A 24,163-nucleotide genomic window follows, 5' to 3' on the forward strand; every position below is an offset into this window, starting at 1 on the left:
TGTGAGTAAGATTTGATGATGGTTGGAAGCGAAAGGATAGTCGCACCACTACATCTAAAATTGATTTAGATTTTGATGCCATTCTTACTTTACAGCATTTTTTTCACACTTGCCTAAAACATTTGTACAGTGCAGGGGTCAGGGTTAGAACATAATTTATACACTGCATGGGTCAGGAGTATAATAAACAACATATTTATGTAGTGCTTTAGTGTAGTCCTCCATGCCTCTTCTCAATCTAGTTGCTCGTCTCTGCTCCCCAGTTCCCCAACTTCCTTTTTGTGAACTAGTTCTTAAAATTGAACTGCACGTTTCAGAGGAGGTCTTACTAATGCTTTACACATGGGCAAGATAATAACTCTGTGCCTCTTGGAGTCTAGAACTCTTTTATTTCAAGAAAGTATTCTGCTTGCTTTAGAAACTGCACCGTGGCTTTTCTAAGTCCATAATCTACCAGGAGACTAATAGGTAGATTCACAAAGAGTTAGGCCAGCTTATCAGTAGATAAGCCGACCTAACTCAGAATCTAAGCCGACCTATGTTTAAGCGCATGCTCAAACAGAGATACGCTTAAACATATCTAAGATAGGACGGCTTGCGCCGTCCTATCTTAGATTGCAATATTTTGGATGGCCGCTAGGTGGCGCTTCCATTGCGGTCGGCGTAGAATATGTAAATGAGGGGATACGCCGATTCACGAACGTACGCCAGGACGACGCAGTACTTTTACGCCGTTTACGTAAGAGATAGGCCGCGTAAAGTTAGAGCTAGGCCCTAGTGGAAAAGTAATGTCAAGTATGGCCGCCGTTCCCGCCGCGAAATTCAAAATTTTTACGTTGTTTGCGTAAGTCATCCGCGAATCGGGATTTATGGCGTTTACGCCCACGTCGAAATCAATAGGCCCCTATGGCGTACTTGGCCGCAATGCGCACTGGGAAATGTAGGCGCCCGGCGCATGCGCAGTTGCCAAAAAACATCAAAAACATGAGGTCAAGCCTCATTACCATTAAACACGCCCCCCTCCAACCCATTTGAATTAGGCGCCCTTACGCCTGCCTCGTTTACACTACGTAGCCCTAAGTAAGGAGGTAAGTGCTTTGAGAATCATGTACTTGCCTCTCTTACTTAAGGCGGCGTAGTGTAAACACGCTAGGCTACGCCGCCGCAAATTAGCGCGCCCCTACCTGAATCTACCTATAAGATTCTAAACATTTTTTTCTCATTTCCCAGTTTTACTCCACCTGTATATAACATTCATATTTTAGCCCCCAAGTACATACATTTACATATATAAATAGTAAACCTCATTTCCATATAATTGCACTATCAAGTAGTCCATTGAGGTCTGCTTGTAAAATGGAGATATTCTGTAAGGACCTTTTCACTACATACCTTGGGTCCATCTGAAACACTGAAACTGATACCCAACCTCTATATCCTTGTTAAATGGGTTAAGAATTCAGGGCCCAACTACAGTTTGGGTACACCGCTGATGACCACTGATAACCCCTGGACCATTCAGAGTGTGAATTATTATTCACTGGTATCTGAATAGGGACTTTTAGCCAGTTTTCTATCCCTTTGCAAATTATAGTCTTTATCCTCTTGCTGCCAGCCACAAGCATATACTGCATATGGCAGCACGGTGGTGGGCTTTAAGGCTGACAAGTCCTGATCACACTAAAGAGGCCGTAGGCTCCTGATCGCATGATCCCAGTGACGGCCAGTCACAGTGATCTCATAACTGGGAAGCCAAAGAAACACCTCTTGTGTTTAAATTGTATTAAAGGATTTGCTCCCAGTGGCAGGGAGGGGTTGACTTGCCCAACATAATCTTTGGGAAACTGTATCAAATACTTTTGTCTGTTTTTGTTTTCTTCTTTATAAATAGACAACTTATTTTTTTCTAGCAAAAACTCTTCTATATGGTCTTTATTATAAACTCTTAATTATCTTCTTGATTATAGGGGTTAAAGGGTAACTCCACTTTCATTTGGGGGCATATGAAATTGCTTCACAAGCCATATTGTTATGAATGTTATTTAAAAATTCCCTTTTTTTTGGTGAGATACTCCCAAAAGCCCTGTACACACGATCGGTTCGTCTGATGAAAACGGACCGATTTCATTGGACGAACCGATCGTGTGTGGGCCCCATCGTTTTTTATCCATCAGTGAAAAAAAAATAGAACCTGTTTTAAATTTTTCTTATGGTTAAAAAAACGATTGAAAAAAATGTGGGGAAATCCATTGGCCAAAAATTCACGCATTCTCAGAATCAAGTTGACGCATGCTCGGAAGCTTTGAACTTCATTTTTCTCAGCACGTCGTGTTTTAGGTCACTGCGTTGGACACGATCGGATTTTTAACCGATGGTGTGTAGGCAAGACTGATGAAAGTCGGCTTCATCGGATATCCGATGAAAAAATCCATCGGATTAGATTCCATCAGATATCCGATCATGTGTACAGGGCAAAAGGATTAATAACTAAAGGGATTCAGGTACTGTCATTTTCCTCATTAGAACACTGCAAGTTCAGATAATCGATAATGAAATGGTCACTCCCATTCAGATTCACTTTGTACATTGACAATAAAACGGCTATTTCTTCAAAGCAACAAAAAGTAAGAATCGGCCAAAAAAATTGTTGAAATCCCCACAATTTTTTTTTTCTCAGCAAATATAGTTATTTGTTAAGCTTATGTACTTGGTAAATATAGACAGCACGTTTCCCTTGCTCCCATCCAGTGTTACCAAACCAGTTATTAACTGCTTGCCGCCCGCTGTCAAATGACAGCAGAGTGGTGCAGCTCTCGTTCTGGGATGACGACATATGACAGCGCTCCAGAACAGCTGCTCTTGCGCACCCGCGGGGGCGCGCATCGGTCACGGCCGGGTTGCTAGGACACGGCGTGGCCCAGATCTTTCAGCATGTGATCGGCTGTGTCCAATCACAGCCAGTCATATGTAAACATGAAGATGCCAGTAATTCGGCTCTCCTCGCCTCACACTGATAGTGTGAGGAGAGCCGATCAGCGGCATCTCCTCACAGGGGGACATGTAGGAATGTAATCAGGGCACTGATCATAAGTGTCCTGATTACAGTATATAAATTAGGTGTCACAAATCAGTGCCCACCAGTGGCACCAATCGGTGCCCATCACTGCCCACAAGTGCCACCAATCTGTGACCATTAGCAATGCCAGTCAGTGCTGTCTATCAGTGACGCCTATTAGTGCTCCCCATCAATCCCAGCACTGCTGTCAATCAATGCCCATCAGTGTCCCCCCTCAGTGCCCACCAGTGCTGCCTATCAGTGCTCATCAGTGCTGCCTATCAGTGCTCGTCAATGCCGCCTATTAGTGCCCATAAGTGCAGCATATTGGTGCCTCCTCATCAGTGCCCACCAGCTCAGCCTATCAGTGCCACCTCATCAGCGCACATCAGTGAAGGCAAAAAATTACTTAGTTTCTGTCAGTAAATTTTGTAACCAAATAGAAAACATTTTCTTCAAAAGTACATTTTATTTTTTTTATATCTAAAAAACCCCAGCAGTGATTAAATACCACCAAAAGAAAGCTCTATTTGTGTTAAGGAATTAAAAAAATTTTTTTTTGGGGTACAGTGTTACGTGGCCGTGCAATTGTCATTAAAAGTGCTACAGCGCTGAAAGCTAAAAAATGGCTTGGGCAGGAAGGGGGTGTAAGTGTCTAGTAGGCAAGTGGTTAAAGAGTGTCTAAAAATTAGAAACAAATACAAGAGCACAAATCTTTCATGAAATAGGGGTGTACGTTATCTTAAACCTACAATCTTGCTGTTAGTCTTGATTTATTTTTATTTTTTTGAGCTGGAGTTCTGCTTTTTTTTTTTCATTCAAATTTAAGTTTATTTTCAATAAAATAAATACATACATTTGTATTAAATTAGCAAGAAATAAGTCAATAGCACGCAGAAATATAATAATTTAAATACATTTCAATTCATAATAATCATTCCTGTCTTATTAACTGCCACTTATATCTATCCATCCTATATGCTCTACACCATGTGGTGAAAGTAAGGCAGTTCACATAAGCTAAATTAAAAGACTATTTCAAAGTAATACTTTAAACTTGAAAGAGAAACAGAATATTTTCTTATATCAAGGAATTCCTAGGTCTAGCGTTATCACACAATAAGTTATATAAGGGATAAAACTAATTGAGTGTACCAGATTAAATTACTTAGAATAATTAAAGGATAAGATATCCGGAGTGCATCAACCTCTCCGACACCCCTAACGGGAACTTTCTGTGTCCAAGAGGTTGAGCAAAACCTCCAATCCTCCCTCCCTCCCTCCAATAACTATTACTGGAACTCTCCGATAACCGAAAAAAAAAATTCGGAACCCCCATCAAATCTAATTATTTCAAAGGTTTGGTAGAATCCTTCAATTACTTAAACATAAACTTATCTTTTCAAAATAAAACAAACTGAGGACCAAAAATCTTAAGGATTCTATCCCCAGAGATAAAATAATGAGATAAAACCTAAGAAGAATCAGAAGAAAAAAAGAAAGAGTGACAAAAGACAAGAGAGGAAGTGAAAAAAGAAAGCCAGAAGAAAATCAGGAGAGATAGAAAATTAGCCTGCCTGCCATCTACCAGCATCGTCCAAAAGACACTGATGTCATCAAAACCTTCACGGAGTATAAGTTATCCCCATGTATTCCAACCAAGGTTCCCAGATTTCATAGAAAAGAGTAGACTTATCCAACATGGAGCAGACCCTTTTCTCTTGTTCCATAATCCATGTGACCTTTCTTTTCATATATAGGATGGAAACATTAGTCTTTTTCCATGCAGCTGCGAGTGTAATCCTGGCACCCGTCATAATATATAAGATGAGTTTTCTGGTAACCTTAGAAGTTAGAGGTAACATTCCGTTAAGTAAAGCAATAGTAGGAGATTGATGCAGGTTACAGCCTGTGACTCGTCTGATTATATTGAACACCTTATTCCAGTAACCCCGAATTTTGGGACATTCCCACCAAATATGTATCATAGACCCCAATCCATGGCAGCCTCTGAAACATAGGGGAGAAGTTGTCGGATACATAGAGGTCAGTTTGACGGGAACTAAATACCATCTAGTATAAATTTTTATGTTCGCTTCTATAAGAGAGACATTCACATAACCTTTAATGGATCTGGTATAATTCTTATACCAGTCCGACAAATCCCATTCATTATTAAGTTCCTTTTCCCATGCCAGCATATGCGGCAATTTGGTGTCATTAGTAGCAAGTGAATTATATATAATTGAAATATTCCCCTTCCTGGACAAACCCTGATCACATTTACTTTCATAGGGTGTCAAAAGTCCAGATATCGAGTCGTTATCCCATAGGCTTTGAGCGTAGTCATGTAGTTGAGAAAATCTTAGTTTTTCTGAAACAGGAAGGTCTAGCTTGTCAATAAAAAGTTGCTCGGGGAGGGGACCCGAACGAGAAAAGAAGCGTCCTATACGATACAACCCCTTATCATGCCACCATTTAAAGGAATCTTTATGAATTTTAGAAGTAAAGAATGGGTCTATGAAAATATTCGATAAAGGCCTACCTTTAGAGATTAGAGAGGGATTGTTTTTAAGTGAATCCCATAAAACTAAAGTTTGAGATAGAGTCGGAGATAATATAGAAGGCCTTTTCTTGGTATGACTCCACATTAAATCCTCTATCGTTAGATTCGGAATCGCCTGTTCTTCGATGTCTATCCAATCAGGACGTTCATTTTTAAGAAAAATTTCTGATAATTGCGCTAATCTCGCTGATTGGTAGTACCATATCAAATTAGGCACACCTAGACCGCCTTGTTCAGATAAGTTATAGAGAGTGCGAGATGGAAGGCGTGGACCCTTGTTGTTCCATATAAACTTGGTAATTTTGCCTTGAAAGGATTTTAGTTGACTTTTGATTATCGGTATAGGTAATGATCGAAAGAGATACAAAAGCCTAGGGAGAAGAGTCATCTTGATCGAATTAATTCTACCAATCCAACCTATATTCTGAGTACCCCAGTCTTTCAGATCCTTCTCAAGTTTTCTATACATAGGGGGATAGTTGGCTAGATATAAATTCTGAATATTGGGGGTCAAATTAATGCCTAGGTATTTAATATAAGAGGCGTCCCATTTGAATCTATAACGTTCTTTCAGTAGAGAAACAGTGGACTCAGTAAGTGAAACATTGAGGGCCCTGGATTTGGCTATGTTTACAGCAAGACCTGAAACCAGAGAAAATTCGTCCATAAGAGAGTATACTTCGGGCAGGGATGTTTCTGGTGCAGTCAAAAAAAGTAAAAGGTCGTCTGCAAATAAGGCGCACTTATGTTCCTTTTTGGCACATCGAACACCCCTGATATTTGCATTTTCACGAATAGCTATAGCCAGGGATTCAATCACAATTGCAAATATCATGGGAGATAAAGGGCATCCCTGCCTTGTACCTCTACGGATCTCGATAGATTCTGAAAAAATACCTTGAAAGCGTACTTTAGCTTCAGGGGAATAGTAAAGTGCAGACAGGATACCCAGAAATTTAGCGCCAAACCCCCAATGGTTCATCACCTTGAACATAAAAGGCCAAGACACTGAGTCAAATGCTTTCTGAAGATCTATGGAAAGAAGCATACCCTTCTGACCAGTATCACCAGACCATCCTGAGTTCAGTATAGAAATCAGATCAATAGCTCTCCTAACCTGATCTGGACCTTGCCTCCCAGTAATGAAGCCAACTTGATCTTTACTAACATATTGACCAATGGAAGAAGATAACCTATTGGCCATTATTTTAGTAAGTATCTTAAGATCGTTATTGATGAGAGATATCGGTCTATAGTTCTCCACCAGGCTATGATCCTTTTCCGGCTTAGGGATCACCGATATATAAGCCAAATTGAGTTGTCTTTCTATAGGATCTCCCTCGGTCATGTGGTTGAAAAATCTCACCAAATAGGGCGTTAAAATGCTTGAAAATGTTTTGTAATATGAACTCGAAAATCCATCAGGTCCCGGGGCTTTATCTAATTTTAGGTGTTTAATCACTGTCGATACTTCCTCAATTGAAATGGGAGCCTCCATCACCTCTGTATGTATTTCAGACAATTTCGGAAGATTCAGATTGCTAAGAAAATCATCTATCCTCTCTGAAGAAGAATCCTCAGTAGAGGTATAAAGCTTAGAATAAAAGTCATGGAAGGCCTCCATTATTCTCCTAGGGTTTAGGGAGAATGAACCGTCAATCATCTTTATTTTAGGGAGAGTTCTTGATTGAAATCTAGGTGACAATTTATGTGCTAGCATTGGACCTATTTTATCTTTAAATTTATAGAAATTAGCTCCAGTCCATTTTATATCTTCCCCCGCCTTAGTCGTAAGTACCAGGTTCAGAGCAGATCTGGCCGCATCAAGTGCCTGAGTAGGAAAGTTATGAGGATCAGTTTTATGTTTTCTACACAGGTCTAAATAGTTGATTTCCAGTCTTTTTATTTCTAGGTTCTTCTGTTTTTTGAGGTTAGCGGCCAATTGTATTATTTTGCCCCTGATAGAAGCCTTGTGAGCAGCCCACAAAGTTTCAGGGGATATATCATCTGTATCATTGTGTTCAAAATATTCTAGAAGGGATTGCTCAATATCCTTCATTAGGACAGGATTTTTCAAAATAGATCTATTAAGTGTCCAATGAGATACTTTAGGAAAAGTATCCTCTCTCCTTAGTGACAAAAGAACCATTGAGTGATCCGACCAGGAAACATCAACTATATTAGATTTAATGGCTGCCGGGACGTGATGGTTTGATATCAATATATGATCTATACGAGAGTAAGACTGGTGGGGGTTAGAATAGTGAGTATAGTCTTTAGTTCTTGGGTTTAATTCCCTCCAGATATCAGTCAGTCTGTTTTGATGTAAAATACGTGCTACTTGTAAACTAATTTTAGTCGGTCTGATGACCTTATCGGCTTTAGATTTGGATTTGTCCAATCCAATGTCGAAAGCCAGGTTAGAGTCTCCTCCCATAACAATAATTCCCTCCATAAATGGACGGAGGGTATCAAGCATCTGAGTGAAAAACCGCTTTTGACCTCTGTTAGGAGCATAATAAGAAACGAATGTGTACATTTTTTCGTCAAGAGTACCTTTTATCAAGATAAACCTACCTTCCGGGTCTCCATATTCCTTGATCAAGTTAAAATTACAGTATCTAGAGAACAAAACGGCCACACCTTTAGTTTTGTTTTCCGCTTTAGCTAGAAAAAATAATGGATAGTGAGCATGCATAAAAGTGGGGTTGTATCGTTTAGGGAAGTGGGTTTCTTGAAGGAAAACCACATCTACATGAAGAGATTTGTAAACTTGAAGAGCTTTGCGTCTCTTAATAGGAGAATTCAACCCCTGAGTGTTGTGAGTGACAACACTAAGGGGTTTAGATACATCATTTGATCCAGCCATAAGTCTTGTCTACTACTATGGTTAGGCAGGACCGCAAGGATATCATCTGTAACACCGTTATTACGAGCAATGGCAGGCAGGCTAAAGAGAAGAAGAGGGCGAGAAGGAAAAAAGGGAAACAGAAAGAAGAGGCAAAAAGACAAGAATAAAAAAACATACTGCACAACAAGTCACTAAATCGTGCAAGGTCAAATCGTGACCCAGAATGGGGGAAGAGAAAGAGTCTCCTTCCCTCATTCAAACGAAAAACATTAGCATAGTCCCTTAAATGGACTATATTCTTACCCATTGGGTCGACAAAGTGTCGCTCCAAGAGGTAAGTTGAGGTCCAATACCTCACCGTCGTCAGTCGTCGACAGATTAAACTTTACATCATAAAAACTTTTTCAAGAACAATGGCATTCAATTAATAGGGACCATAAAAAATAAAAAATAAATAAGGAGAGAGGGGTAAAAAAAGAAAGGGGGAAAACCATACTATATATGTATTATATTATATATTTCAGAAATGAAGAAGTAACCTCCTCCGTATTAAATAGTAAAAATAAGAGGGGAAAAAAAAAAAAAAATTCCCTTCTCCCTTTTCCCTCTCTCCTAAAAAAAATAAAAAAAAATCATCTCGGACACTGTGTGACATAAAACAAATCCTGAGAGATACTTCCTGGGTAAGACTATTCAATATTCAGGTGATGGAGTCTTTTCCAACTTTTCTGTATTTGACCTTGTTCCAAGGATTCAGATTTGGACTAGTAGGTGTGGTCCTCTTGCCTGATGGTAGTTGAGGTGAAGTAGTGTCCATAGCTGGTTTAAGAGAGATAATTTTTAGATCAATTAGAAGTTTTTCACCCTTGCGGAGATTATGTATCACATGGTGTCTGCCATTGTGATTGAACTTTAAGGCGAAGGGAAAGGCCCATTTGTATTTGATGTCATTGTCCATGAGGGCCGACAATAACGGTTTCATCGCTCTTCTTCTCTGGATGGTGTAAGGAGAAATGTCAGAAAATATTTGTATTGTAGCACCATGGTATTGGAGATTCTCCTGTTGTCTAGATCTTTTCATAACGTCCTCCTTGGTGGAGAAATAATGAGGCTTGACCACCACATCTCTGGGTAAACCATCTCTTCTTAGTGGACCCAATTATCTATGAGCCCTGTCTAATTCCATTTTTGGAGTAGGTATAGATGGTAGAAGGATTTTTATAATGTCCTGTATTGCTGAGTGGACATCCACAATGGATTCAGGAAGACCCCTGACCCTAAAATTCTCCCTTCTTGACCTGTTTTCTAAATCATCAATCTTATCCTGAGCAGCCTCCAGTTGATCTTGCAAGAAATGCATATGGCTATCATGTTGTTCAGTTTTCGAAACGTTAGCATCTAACTTATGTTCTATAGAATCAATCCTGTTGCCAAGACAATGAAAGTCAGCCCTGATATCGTTAGTGATTTTCTCGGCAGTAAGAGCTAAACCCCTTTCCATCATTTCAGATATTTTGGTATACAGTTCAGCAACATTGAAAGAAGCTTCCGGAACATGTTCAGTATTTGCAGTTACCTGTTTAGGATCCTGAGAGACGGACTCAATAGGAATCATGTGGTCAGCCATTGTAGTTGTGAGAGCTCCCCCAATTGTAGAAGGATATAAATTTAGAAGCTTTGCTGAACCCAGAGAAGGAGGTGATGAGGTGGGAAGTAGAAGTGACGAGACTTGTCCGTCGAACTCAGTATCTCCAACAGATGTCTGAGGGCTTGTAGAAGGAGGGGAGTCTATATCATAAAGAGACTCTTTGATGATTCTATTTTTGTTTTTTTTACTTTGTTTCCCCCTACATGAAGTGTTAAAATAAATATCTGACAACAGTATTCAAATATCAATGTATTGCGAAATCTGCAGTGTACTCCTATACCAGCTCCCTTAGGTAGAACTCTCTTACCACAATTATCAGTCAGCAGAAGTTAATCTTGCGAACAGCCTAAACCCAGCTTAGAGTACATAAGTAAAGGAAAAGACCATCTTTATGGGAATGCCATAAATTTCATACCATTCAGATATCCTATTAATGTATAGAGAGTCAAATCTGCTTCTTTTGTCGACAGACTTCGGACGGTGTGTAAGAATACCTCAGTGAATTCCCATTACAGGGATAATCATAGTATAATCCGACGGTGTATATGACAGCCACTGAGAACTGTATCCAGTCGGTAGCCTGACTTTGATATCAGCGGACAGTTTCCTAGTGCAGTCAGGTGGTCAGGGCATATGAATAAATAATCCAGTTTAGAAAGAAATAATAGCACAAAATATTAAAAAAAAATATATATATATAAGAGAAAAAAAAAAACACTATAAAGTTGTCAGAAATTCATATTGACATTGACAGTCCTGTTCCTTTAATCTTCACAAAACCGAGGTATTATGGTCCATTTGTATAGTGAAATGTTATGGTGTCCAGACAACTAGATTTAATAAGATACTGTCAGTGCCCTGTAAGCGAATAGCTGGGTAATGGTTTTATGCTGTAATAAACGTGTATACCACAAGATGGCGTTGTTACCTCAATGGAAGAGTTTCACAGTGCATCACAACCAGGCAATTCCTGCATTCAGGTAGCTAGATAGTAATAAAGCAGTTCAGTAAGGGAAAGATTACCCGTTAGGTATCAAATATTGATAATATCAATAATAGACCGGGTCTTAAATCCTGCACTGTAGTGTGTTAACATGAATCACATAAATTGCAAACAGTTACATGAGACTTCTGAGGAGAAGGTGTTTCAAGAAACTATCAGGCCCTTGTAAATATATTGCTGGATTATGAGCCTCTGTCCCCACACTGAGCTGCAGTCTCCTGAGGTAAATTATGAGGACAGCGGTCAAGTACATTAATTATCACCTCAGTTTATGTATTTCTAGCACTTGGAGATCCTAAAATGGTTTCGGATTCCTATTATATAACATATAATTATCTCTTGTCCGTGCAGAGTCTACAAAAGAGGGATGTCACATAGCCTCCTCAGAGCATATCCATATACCTCCCGTCCTGGCCTCTGACACCCTTTCAACTGTTACATATAACCATCAAAGGGTATTATGCCATAAAATAAAGAAATGGCCTATCCACCTTGAAGGATGTAGGGGAAGCAGTATTGAGCCCTGAGGAGAAAGGGGTATATGAGAGTTGAGGCAGTGGGTGAAGCAAGATGGCCGCCAGGCCTCCGGAGGTAGGCCGAGACCACGGGCCTTGAGTGACTGAGGGAGGTGAGGGAGTGTCGCCTGTCACTTCCGACGCCTATAGCAGTGTATCCCGGGTGGACGGAGGGGTGGATGCAGCTTAATGGGCTCAGCGATCCGTACTCGAGTCCGGGGCTGTCCGATAATCTGTAGGCCTCAATGGCGATGACGCCACTGTATGAAGAGGAGGCCCCGGGTCACAGCAATGGATGAGTTCGTATCGAAACTCCTCAAGAAAGGTATTTTATAGATCAGGTAAAGTCGCTGATACAGGATGGGGTGTTTTTGTAATTAAAACGGTATTACCGGTAACCGATGGCTCCAGATTACAATCTGCTAGACAGAGCTCGTCCAGAAAGCGTCCATCACCATCCTCGTCCGGCCACGCCCCTCTGGAGTTCTGCTTTATATATTGCATCTAGGTCTCCGAATTGTACAGAAAATGAGCAAAACTATAAACATGTTGCTCAGCCCCCCTCATGCTCGGCTCACCAGTTCCTGTCAAGTCCTAGCTGCTATTGTATTCTGAACAGAACAGGTGTTTAGAAACACTGGAAGTTGTTTCACATTTGTTTCCGAATAGTCTCGCTTTGCCAGAGACTTTGTCAGGTGCTTCCATTATACTGTATGTGTATTACCATAGTACATGATCAGCAGCCTTCTCACTAAATCTTTGTGCTCTGCAAACACACATTCCTGCGGAAGATTGTCCTGTGCTGACATCTCTCTTCACATTCATTCACATCAAAGGGGTGGTGGTGTTACCACATTTTTCTACCCATGTCTGTACAGTTCAGAATATACACTTGGTTTCACATTTATGCAGCGGTGCAGCATATGTTCCCATAAGATGGGCAATTATGCTTTCAAGAACAAGAGGCAGTACAAGAGATCCCTGAACTCTTCGGCTGGGTTCCTATCGTTGCGGTGTAGTAACGCAAGTTAAAGAAAACTATGGCCCTCATTTAAAAAAATAAAAAATGTGCTGAAGTACTTTGATTCCAAAGGAAGAAGGTTTTATACCTGCATTCTATGGATGGATATGTAAACCCAGTCTAAAACAAAAACCATATGTAAGCTGTAACTTGGTACAAAAGTACTCTTCCATATTTTTCAGTCTGCAACTTTCATTAAAATAATCTCTGGTGAGGCTGACATGAAGGTCTTGTTCAGACACTTCTTGCTATAAAGTGACAATGCCCTGTCCCTGTCTACCAATTGTACTCCTGTGTACCCCAGGGATTGCAAAGGAGAATACAAGTGGCTATTTAAACAGACTTTTATGCCAACATGGACCACTGTTGCTCACTTGCCCTGAAAATGCCATGCAGCTATTACTGGAGTGCATGCATATTGTAGATGGGATGATTTTTTTTTTTATTTTTTTTTAAGAACAAGTATTTACCTAAAAAAATAAATGATTGACATTGATTTAGCAAATTAAGTGTCAATTGGCAAAAGATTTTGGAAAGTAAGTGAAATCACATTAGCCATATTTTATTGTGTGTAACAATCTCCCATGCCTACTGCAATTCCACCCGCAGGAACAATCGACTACAGTTTATGAGAAACCCTAACTAATGCCATTCCACAATAAAAAAAAAAAAATTATCGGGAGACCCTTAATATGAAATATTAGGGATGCATTTTTGTAAGATCTGAGTTAACTTTTCTTATGACATTATAATTGTTATTGCTACTCCCTAATTAAAAATGCATACTTTATTTTGCTGTCAGAAGCCATTGCCATTTTTGTGTCTATTAATTTGGCTCAATGTAAACGTTGGTAAATTATGTTTACTTTTCCATAAACTGTGCCACACGGAAAAGTCTTCTGTACTATATAAGCTTCAGTTGAGTGATTAATCCCACTAGTGCCTGTGAGGCTTTGAAATGTGTCTCTATGCCCTGACAGACCGGGGATGAGGCCTGCCTTTCCCAGCCCCTTACTTTACACTCTGGATACAGTGAATACAGGGCTGTTTATTTAAGACTGGAATAAAAGTCAGTGCTTTCTATGGGAATGACACCTGTGCATTACCTAGCTCCATTTTTAATTCAGTTGTCATTTGAAAGGTATTTAGCTTGAAAAAATTATTTTATCATGCAACAGAGGGAGAAAATTTTCTATTTTGTGCTGGACCTGCAGTCCTATTATTACAGTAAGGTAACGTGGCAGTCTTGTGTGTTTTCATTGCCCTTCCTGTTTGTAGACTATATTTTTGAAAACTCTGTTAAAAGTTTTTAGGGTAAATACTACAGGTCGACCGATATGGACATTTCTCTGGCAGATGCCGATATTTCGAAATCACAATGGCCGATTATATGATGCCGATTTATTTTGGACCGATATGTTAGGCCAATTTTTTTTTCTTTTCCTTCATCTCATAAAATCTAACATTTAAGTAATGAGAAGTGAGGCAGACAATTTCTTAAATTAAACATTTATTAAACACAACCAGCCTCCAATCAGTGCACTTGTATGTATAATTTAGATAAAAGAAAACCATGTATCTTAAATATTAAATACACAAAAACAGATAATCAACTTTTGGACGAAAAAAATCGGCTAACTTTACTGTTTATTTTTTATTCATTATAGTGTAATAATTTTTTTTAAAATTGCATTTGAAAGACTTCTGCGCAAATACCATGTGACCTAAAATATTGTAACAACTGCCATTTTATTCTCTAGGATCTCTGCTAAAATATATATATATATAAATGTTTGGGGGTTCTAAGTGATTTTGTAGCAGAAAATACTGGATTTTTACTTGTAAGCAACACGTGTCAGAAAAGAGTTAGTCTTAATGGTTAAACTGAGATCTTCTGCATACTGGAGTTCATTCCTTTGATAAGTAGAAACATTGTATCTCTTTGCTTCTTTGTTCTCAGACTTGGCAGGCTGCCCAGATAGGAGCGACTCAAGTCACTCCAACGGGGACACTCCAGGCAACTTGCATTGACTTCTATTACAGAAGTCATTTGCAAGTATAGGCCTAATTTGCAGCACAATCGGCCAATGCTGAGTAATTAAAAAATGCCAAAAATAGGCCGATGTATTGGTTGACCTCTAGTAAATAAAACAATACAAATACAATAAAAAAAAAATACAAAAGAGAAATGGCCACAGCGTACCGCGAGTTTGGTCCGGTAGGACCACCTAAAGAACAAACATACATAATAGCATAGTGCCAACTCCTCCTTCTGCAAAAATCCACCCCCAACCCCAGCCCGCCTCTCTGTGCAACTCCCCGACCAAGTTAACAGGATAGTAAAAGCATGTCTTACATGAAATGCACTGTATGGCTTACTGAGTTGAAAATATGCCTAACTAATAAGCACTGTTCTTCTATTCAGAAAAGGCGTAGATTATTCAGATAGGATCCTTAAGGGAAATTCAATAACGTGGTCACATTGCTTCATGATCTCAGATAATAAAGATCCGTGTGAAAAGAGCAAAAAAACAAAGGTAATGAAAAAGATCGAAGGAAGGTCTATCCATTTGTAGCCTCCATTGACATCCAGTTACCCCAAACTTTTTAAAAATTTCATGGACAACCTCGATTTGGATATGTAGCTTTATGAAAAAAGGTAATGCTGCATTCACCAAACCTTTCAAAAACTGCAGCGAAGGGGAGGCACAGGATTTTTTCAATGTAACAAAATTGCTTTATGAGCATAAAATAGGAGAACGCTCAACAATGTCCTATACACCACTGTATTGGATGGACCCTCCACTAAGCCCAAGAGACATACCAGAATGGACAAGGGGACCAGGAGGGCTGTAGTGTCCACAATCAATACTGATTTGTTGACATCAGTAGATAGAACTATATTTTAAATAGACTTTATATACCTTTAAAGCTTATATAATGGGACTATATAAAATCAGAGCTTATGTATATGTTTGTAAAACATGTTTAGCAAACATATACATAAGCTCTGATTTTATATAGTCACATTATATAGGCTTTAAAGGTATATAAATTCAAATGCACAGTGTTTGACAAGGAGAGGCTGATTTTCCTACTCTGTCTGTAGTTTAAACACACCTTAATAGGATGTGCTTTGTCCAAAGAGACGTGGCGCAACACAAAGCAGGTCAAACAGACTTCTGAATTGTCATGCATACAGCTTTGCTAGTTTCTTCAACTTGATCAAACTGTATTTGTCATGCAGAAACACAGTAAAACAATGAGACATTGCCTGCGTTCTGTTGAAAATCTATAAATTACTTTATTACTGCAATGTCACATAAGTCAAGTAAGCCAACATTTTGTGGCCGTGCATGATCCCTTCCTCAAGGTGACACAGTGACAGCTCGTAATGCAATAAAGCATGTATATAAGTGAAAATACAGAACCAAATACCCATCCCCAGTAATGTCATAATGACATAATTCCATCTAAAAAAAAAAAAAACGCTTCAATGCTTCATTTAAAGATTTGGTATATACAAAGTGTAAAATATACCTCAAAACCTGAAAAATGCCATGCGTGTGGCAAGGTAAGCCATGAATTTGGCAATGACATTATTGCTGCCCAGCAACCCCACCCAGCTCACTGCCCACTCATCAGTTGTAACAGTACAAGAAATCCAATCACCATGCCGCCGGTTTGGTGCATGCGCAGAATACAGCTAGCGTATGCGCACAGAAAAAGTGAAATTCCAATGTCTCTGGGGTCTGATAAAAATCACTAAGAACTGGCATCGTCCAAAAACTCCCATGTAAGTACCTCTTAGAAATGAGAATTGAAAATCATTGCATGTCATGTGTTCTCCGTCTAAGACTTCGATGGAGAACACATGACATGCAATGATTTTCAATTCTCATATACCCAAATTTTATTCACAATGGAAAACATATCAAATGTTTAAACTGAAAAAAATTTCAATTTTTAGAAAAATAGAAGGTCATTTTGAAATGGATGACAGCAACACATCTCAAAAAAGTTTATTGCAGATTACTACATGTTCTTGTTCTGAAAAAATCCCTGTGTGTTTGTCTGTGCCTCTGTTCAGAAGTGAGTCTAATGGGAGTGGTTTCTTAATGCACCTGCAGGGCTCTAATGAGGAAAGTGGTACGGTCTGCATCTCTTGATGGGAGTATCACACCAAAAATGAAATTTTTGTTGCAGGGGATCCCTGAAATCTGACTTGTATCTTAGTGTAGAAAAATCAGTGAGCCAATCACAAAAGCAGGAAATTATGTTTCTGGGGAGCGTTCTGTATACATTCTGTGTACAGAACACCTTCAGGTAGCCATTATTGCATTGCATCTCACAGAAAATTACAGCGCTGCAGATTGACAAGGAAAGGTAATATTTAATGACATTTATTTACAATATGGCTTGTGTCCCAGTTGTATATGCTATATTATTATTTTTTATTTGCCATTTTTTCTCCCCATGAAAGTGGAGTTGCCTTTTTTAAGCAAAGCCGCTAAAGTATTTTTTTTTAAATATGAATTGTGAACTTTGTAGAAAACTCACTGTTTAAAAAAGCGGTGATGTAATTTTTTGCCCAGCTTCCTCTCAAATCCACCAGCTCTGGGAAGAGGGATCTCAGAAGTGCCAATGTCACTCACTGAAATTAAAATTCCCATCATCCTCTGGGATTTTAGTCTCGAGTGGGCGAGACTATGGGTGTATATGCGGCAGATCAGTCGTTTTCTACAAATAAGACACTGACACTGCCCCACACACTTCGCTGTACACTCTATCATAAGAGGCGGGGCAGAGGCAGATCAGGCTGGGCAATGAGGGAATGTACAAGACCGGTGACTGGGAGGAAAAAGGACATATCGGCCACCAGTTTTGTAAATGGGATATTAAAGGGATAGAGAGTCTTTCATAGAGTAAAGAATGCTTGATTTCTCACTGACAACAGGACTAAATACAATACCACTGACAATTAATTGACTGCTATGGAAAATTTTGTATTTATATATAATTTTTTCCCCAGAGTTCTGCTTTAAGGCCTTGTTTAAGAATTGTATGTTATAGGATGACAAAGCACTGTCCAATTCTTCTGTATTGTCACAATCGGGGAACCTGCCCTAAGAAATGACATTCAGTCATCGCTGGAGTGCATGTAGATGGAAAGTGGCTGCAAGAGGCTGTTGGGGTTTACTTTTATCTAAAATTCCAATTTTAAAACATTACATATGTATCTTGGGTGCATGCATTTTTAATATTGGCAGTGTCCTAGCACAGAACCATTTGTTGATACTTTGTGTCCACACTGTTCTCTGCTATAGAGATTGATTATTAAAAAGGGTTCCTTCCGGAATTCTGTAGGATTAAGTGGGGAACAGGCAGTCTTGCAAAGCTCATTTAATGTACTTCTAGTTAAAGCAATAGGCCTTAGGTGGCTTGTGCTGTAGTTTATGTTCTCAACAGTAATTTAGCAAAAAGCGATGATAGCACTGCCTGATATATAGAGGGAGGGGCTTTGCTCCCAAATTAACTGTTTTTGAAGCAAGTACATTTTCTAGTAGGTTTTTACCACAAGTAAGGATTTGAAATACTTTATTTTCTGTGCTTTTCCCTGCTATTTTTTTAAGTTGGTCACAGGGCCTACTTGGAGAGTACCAATGGGAAGCCCTGGGAAGGTAAAGGCAAGCACCTGCAGATTGGAAGTGGGATATGTGCAGCGCTAATAGAGAGGACAAAATCTAGTAAATAGGTTTTGTAAAAGGAGATCAAAATATAGGCAAGTAAACCATGGTATCACACAATGACTACTTGAAATTAGCAAAAATACTGAGTGCGTGAGCAACCAGGTGAGAATAACCAATATTAGTCCAAAGTAGACCTAAGATGATCATAGGAGTCTATTGAAAGACTGTATAGAGAAAAAGATGACTACTTTAAAAGTGACATGAATTACTGAATGCGTGAGCACCCAGATGGGAATGACTAATGTTAGCCCAAAATGAACATCAGCTGATCACGGAAGTCCACTGAAAGACTGCACACAATATCAAATGGATAGTCTATTCAACCATGTGGTGGGTATTAGCAGATCTTGAAATTGATTGGAATAAGGGGAGACATAGATATGAAGACAATCCTAGATAGATAAGTTGGATACTCTTACCATGTGGCGTGGACCCAAGTACCTTTCGGTCTGAGTCAATCGAGCAGAGGTAAGAGTGTTGATGCAACCAGCTCTCCCGTCAGCGTCTCCCTTGGTGCTTAGTAGCTCCTCCAATCGCAGATCTGGATGGAATCCTCCACAGTTGTAGACTTCCAGCAGCTCGTTGGTGTGTACTGAGGTAACAAAAGTTACTCCACCGCTTCCGGGAGTATAAAAGGCATGCAAGAAAGCGAAAAAGCCTCCACATGGCATAGATCAGATTGACCAAAAGGGGTTTATTAAAAACAGGTACCACTACTCATCTGTCTGCTCATCCGGTGATTGGCCCTACTCTTGCGGACATAGCCAGGTTTTCTCGTCTATCTTCACTGTGCAATTTTCCCTCCCCAATGACACCCCTCGTTGGGCATCCAGTGTTCACACCCGGCCTCACGGATCCCACTTTCCATACGCAAGCCCCACGGGGACTCCTGAGGGCTTCCCAGTTTTTTGCAATCCTCTGGCTGGTTCCCTGCAGAGACTGTGCTCTCTGGGCAAGCCCCCCTAGAGTTGGATTACTGGAGGACTATTCAGTTCTCGCATTTTCTTGGCTCATTGCCTAAGCCTGCGCTTTTTGTCCGTAAACTTCATTCTTTTGAGGAACTTTGGGAGAAGGCCCAATTTGGGGTTCTCTTTCTACCTCCTACAAATCTTTGTTGGAACTCTACGCTGCTAAGGATCACCCTTACCTGTCAAAATGGGAGAGGGACCTGGGAGTTACATTCTCTGAGCCACAAAAAGATCGCATACTCTTCTTTGCACAGAAGTCTTCTTTGTGCAGCAAATATCAGGAGACCACATATAAAATAATTACACGCTGGTATAGGACCCCATCAGTCTTGGCAAAGATGTTCCCCGGACAAACGGATAACTGCTGGCGCTGTGGCTCTCACCAGGGAACCATCTTGCACATCTTCTGGGAATGCCCTGTGCTCAAAACTTTCTGTCCTCAAACTCATACATAAATTCACCGACATTGCCCTACAGGGCGACCTGGCCGCAATCCTACTAAACCTTACCCCTTTATCCAGGAAACGCTATCATAAATCCCTTCTCAAACACCTTCTTAATGCTGCATGGGCGTGCATCCCGCCCCTGTGGAAACAATCTGCGCCGACGGTGGCGCAATGGTTCGCAAGGGTGAAAGATATAGAACAAATGGAAGACTTGACCTCGGTTCTGCAAGATAAGACGGAGGAACACAAGAGCAGATGGTTTTATTGGGTCCAATTCCGCCTCTCCGATGAGTTCCTCAAATATGCCTAGTCGGGGGCTGCTGCCAGCGAGTCCTACTGTCTGATCGGTCCTGACGACCCTGGCTCCTCCCGTGAGATGAAACAGCTCCCGCCTCCCTGTAACCCCACCTCCCGCCCTGAAGAACCCCTCCCCCACCTCTCTCTCTCTCTCTCTCTCTCTCTCTCTCTCTCTCTCTCTCTCTCTCTCTCTCTCTCTAGGAAAAAATAACAGAGTGGTGTGCGTAGAACCTAGTAATACTCAGTTATAGACTTCCCCCAATGATCTGGCTGATCTCTCTTTTCCTTTAGAGGGGAGAGACTGTCTTTAACGTAGACCGGTTGGAGGGGTAGTGGCACTCTTTTCTTAGCATTGTTTGTTTCTTATTTTATTTTTGTTATCGTGTGTTTGTGCCCTGCCCTCCCAAAGTATACCCCGATGTATTAGTAATGCTAATGATGTTGTCTACTGATTATATGTTTTGGCGAAGTTACCATGTTGTTGTATCTGCTGTATACCACTCAATAAAAATTTGAATTATAAAAAAAAAAAAAAAAACAGGAACCAAACAACAACAACAATAAATAAATAAAAGGTAGATAATGGTAAGCATCCAGCAATGGTTACACAGGGCGATCACAAGTAAAAGGGTGCAGTATTGGCAGCAAGCGTGTCTTCTATGCAGCACTACAATTTTGCTGTTTTATTTTTTTATTTTAAATCTTTATTTAAAGTTTTCATCAGTTAACATACAAAAGTCATAAAACAAAGCTCCATGTAAAAGAGCAGAAGCATACAAACAAGTCCACAGTGGTGTCAGTTGGAGTTCTCATTATGATGGCCATAAAAGTGGAAGGAGAGGCAAGTAGAGCATCATAACTGTACTTTAACCGATGAACATACAATTTTGCAAGTTAACTTTGAACAATTAGATCTTTTTTAGGTACCATTTTAAGGACTGCCAAATACGACATAAACTATTTTGTGTGAGGAGTTAAAAGGCTTTAAAAATGATTGAACCAAATACTTGGTGTAAACAGTACATTAAGTGATAAATAGAAATATTTTTATTGTTAAATAATATTACTTTTATTGCGTTCAAAATGTAAAAAAACACATGCTCTCGTTGCATCACTTTCTGTGCTATACAAACATAAGAACTTGTTTTGCTTGGTTGGGAGTGTTAATGATAACAATGAAAAATGTGAAACCTATCTGCCTTGCTTTTATTTGTGTAAATGTGACATGGTAATATAAACTGCAATGTCACTAATAAAAATGAGCTGTAATGCCTGCGGTGTGTGTCGTGTGACTCTGATTACCGAGAAGGAACGCTGTTGTCTGATCCTCTGTCTTTTCTGTCCTACAGGCCTCATCTCCTACACAGAGTATTTATTCCTGCTGACAATCCTTACAAGTATGTATTTTATGTAGTACTTAAATGGTTACATGCATTGTCTGTCTATCGATTTTTATCTATCAATTTTTATAGTCCTAAAAAAGTACACAAGTTTTTTTTTTTTTTTTTCTTTAACCGATTGTATTTGAACAGGCAAACATTAGATCTTGATTCAAATAGTGCTTACAGATCAAAGTGATTTACTTAAAGCGGTAGTTCACCCCCCCCCCGACACATTTTACCATCGAGACAGGCATTGTAGCGCGAGCTACAGTATGCCTGTCCCGATTTTTTTAACCCCGTACTCACCTTGTAGTCGTCCATCGTAGATTTTGGCTCCCGCGGGGAATGGGCGTGCCTATGGAGAGGGAGGATGATTGACGGCCGGCCCTGGCACGTCACTCTCCCCGAAGACAGCCGGAGTAGGTCTCGGCTCTTCACGGCGCCTGCGCACAGGCTATGCGCACGCGTCATGAAGACCAAGCCTATTTCGGCTATTTCCGGAGAAGCGTGACGCGCCAGAGCCGGCCGTCAATCATCCTCCGTCTCCATAGGCACGCCCATTCCCCGGTATCTTTGATGGACGACTACAAGGTGAGTACGGGGGTAAAAAATTCGGGACAGGCATACTGTAGCTCGCGCTACAATGCCTGATTTTAAGGTAAAATAAAAAAAAAAAAAAATGTTCCCGTCGATAGGGTGAACCCCCGCTTTAAACAATTGGCACATAAGACTGACATGGTGTAGTCATTTATATGATCTAAATGAACAAAAATACGGATTTGGCATATGGAAAAAGCATGTACACATCCAGTTTGGCTTCCATGAACTGCTTGCCGACCAACCGCCGTATACGGCGGCAGGTCGGCTGCGCGAGATCACGTAGCTATACATAATTTCGCGATTCAGCCAATAGGGGCGTTTGCGCTCGCCCCTGGTCCCGAAGCGCGTGCCTGGTGGGCGCGATCACCGCCGGGCACCCGCGATCGCTCGTTACAGAGCGAGAACCGGGAGCTGTGTATGTAAACACACAGCCACCGGTCCTGTCAGGGGGAGACATGCCTGATCGTCTGTTCATACAATGTATGAACATTTCCCCAAGTCAGTCCCACCCCCTCTTGAGTTAGAACACACACAGGGAACATAATTAACCCCTTCCTCGCCCCCTTAGTGTTAACCCCTTCCCTGCCAGTGGCATTTTTATAGTAATTAATGCATTTTTATATAACCGATCGCTATAAAAATGCCAATGGTCCCAAAAATGTGTCAAAAGTGTCCGAAGTGTCCGCCAGTACTGATAAAAATTTGCTGATCGCCGCCATTACTAGTAAAAAAAAAAATATTACTAAAAATGCCATTAAACTATGCCCTATTTTGTTAGACGCTATAACTTTTGCGCAAACCAATCGATAAACGCTTATTGCAATTTATTTTTTTACGAAAAATATGTAGAAGAATACATATCGGCCTAAACTGAGGAAAAACATTTTTTTTAATTTTTTTTATATATATGTTTTTGGGGATATTTATTATAGCAAAAAGTGAAAAATATTCATTTTTTATGGTCCGGGGCTGAAGTGGTTAAAGCGGAACTATACTACAGCGATGCACAATCCCCAAAACTCATCGCCAGCCTCTGACATCTTCAGGTGGCTGGCTGCCAGACCTAGATGACGTCAGTGCGGACAGGCAGGTAAGTAGCTTTAACCTCTTCCCAACCGCTCCATAGACAAAAGACGTCTACAGAGCGGTTGAGTTATTCCGGGAGGACGTCCCTGGGACGTCCTCCCAGAATCCTTCACTCGCGCGCCCCCTGCGGCGCGCTCCCGGAATCATCTGTGAGCGCCGGGTCTAGAAGACCCGGCGCATCACAGATCGCGGTAAATCGCCGCTGATAGCGGCGGTTTACCACGTGATCGCTCCGTCAAATGACGGAGCGATAACTTGTAAACAAACCGGCGTCATGTAATGACGCCGGTTCCTCCCTCTCCTCTCTGTACCGATCGGTACAGTGTGAGAGGAGGGGGGGGAGCGCGGGGTGTCAGCAGCTGCTGTGGGATGGATCTGTGACAAATGCAGTCACAGATCCATCCATCCCTCCCTGTGCAATACTCTGCAGTACCATCAATACTCTGCAATACCCCCCACACTCTGCAATACCCCCCACACTCTGCAATACCCCCCACACTCTGCAATACCCCCCACACTCTGCAATACCCCCCCACACTCTGCAATACCCCCCCACACTCTGCAATACCCCCCCACACTCTGCAATACCCCCCCACACTCTGCAATACCCCCCACACTCTGCAATACCCCCCACACTCTGCAATACCCCCCACACTCTGCAATACCCCCCACACTCTGCAATACCCCCCACACTCTGCAATACCCCCCACACTCTGCAATACCCCCCACACTCTGCAATACCCCCCACACTCTGCAATACCCCCCACACTCTGCAATACCCCCCATACTCTGCAATACCCCCCATACTCTGCAATACCCCCCCATACTCTGCAATACCCCCCCATACTCTGCAATACCCCCCCATACTCTGCAATACCCCCCCATACTCTGCAATACCCCCCCATACTCTGCAATACCCCCCCATACTCCGCAATACCTGCTAATATGACAGAAACAAGATTTTTTTTTTATTTT

At 40.8% G+C, this 24,163-nt stretch overlaps 1 protein-coding gene across 1 annotated transcript in view; it reads left to right on the plus strand.

Annotated features, from left to right (window-relative positions):
- MICU2 (mitochondrial calcium uptake 2) overlaps positions 1 to 24,163 on the plus strand; it is a 538,279-nt gene that overhangs the window by 389,040 nt on the left and 125,076 nt on the right. Inside the window, 1 exon segment of the mRNA XM_040339327.1 lies at positions 21,470 to 21,517. Coding sequence (XP_040195261.1) covers positions 21,470 to 21,517 — 48 coding nt within the window.

The sequence above is a fragment of the Rana temporaria genome, chromosome 2, assembly GCF_905171775.1.
Source record: "Rana temporaria chromosome 2, aRanTem1.1, whole genome shotgun sequence".
NCBI classification, from domain to species: domain Eukaryota; kingdom Metazoa; phylum Chordata; class Amphibia; order Anura; family Ranidae; genus Rana; species Rana temporaria.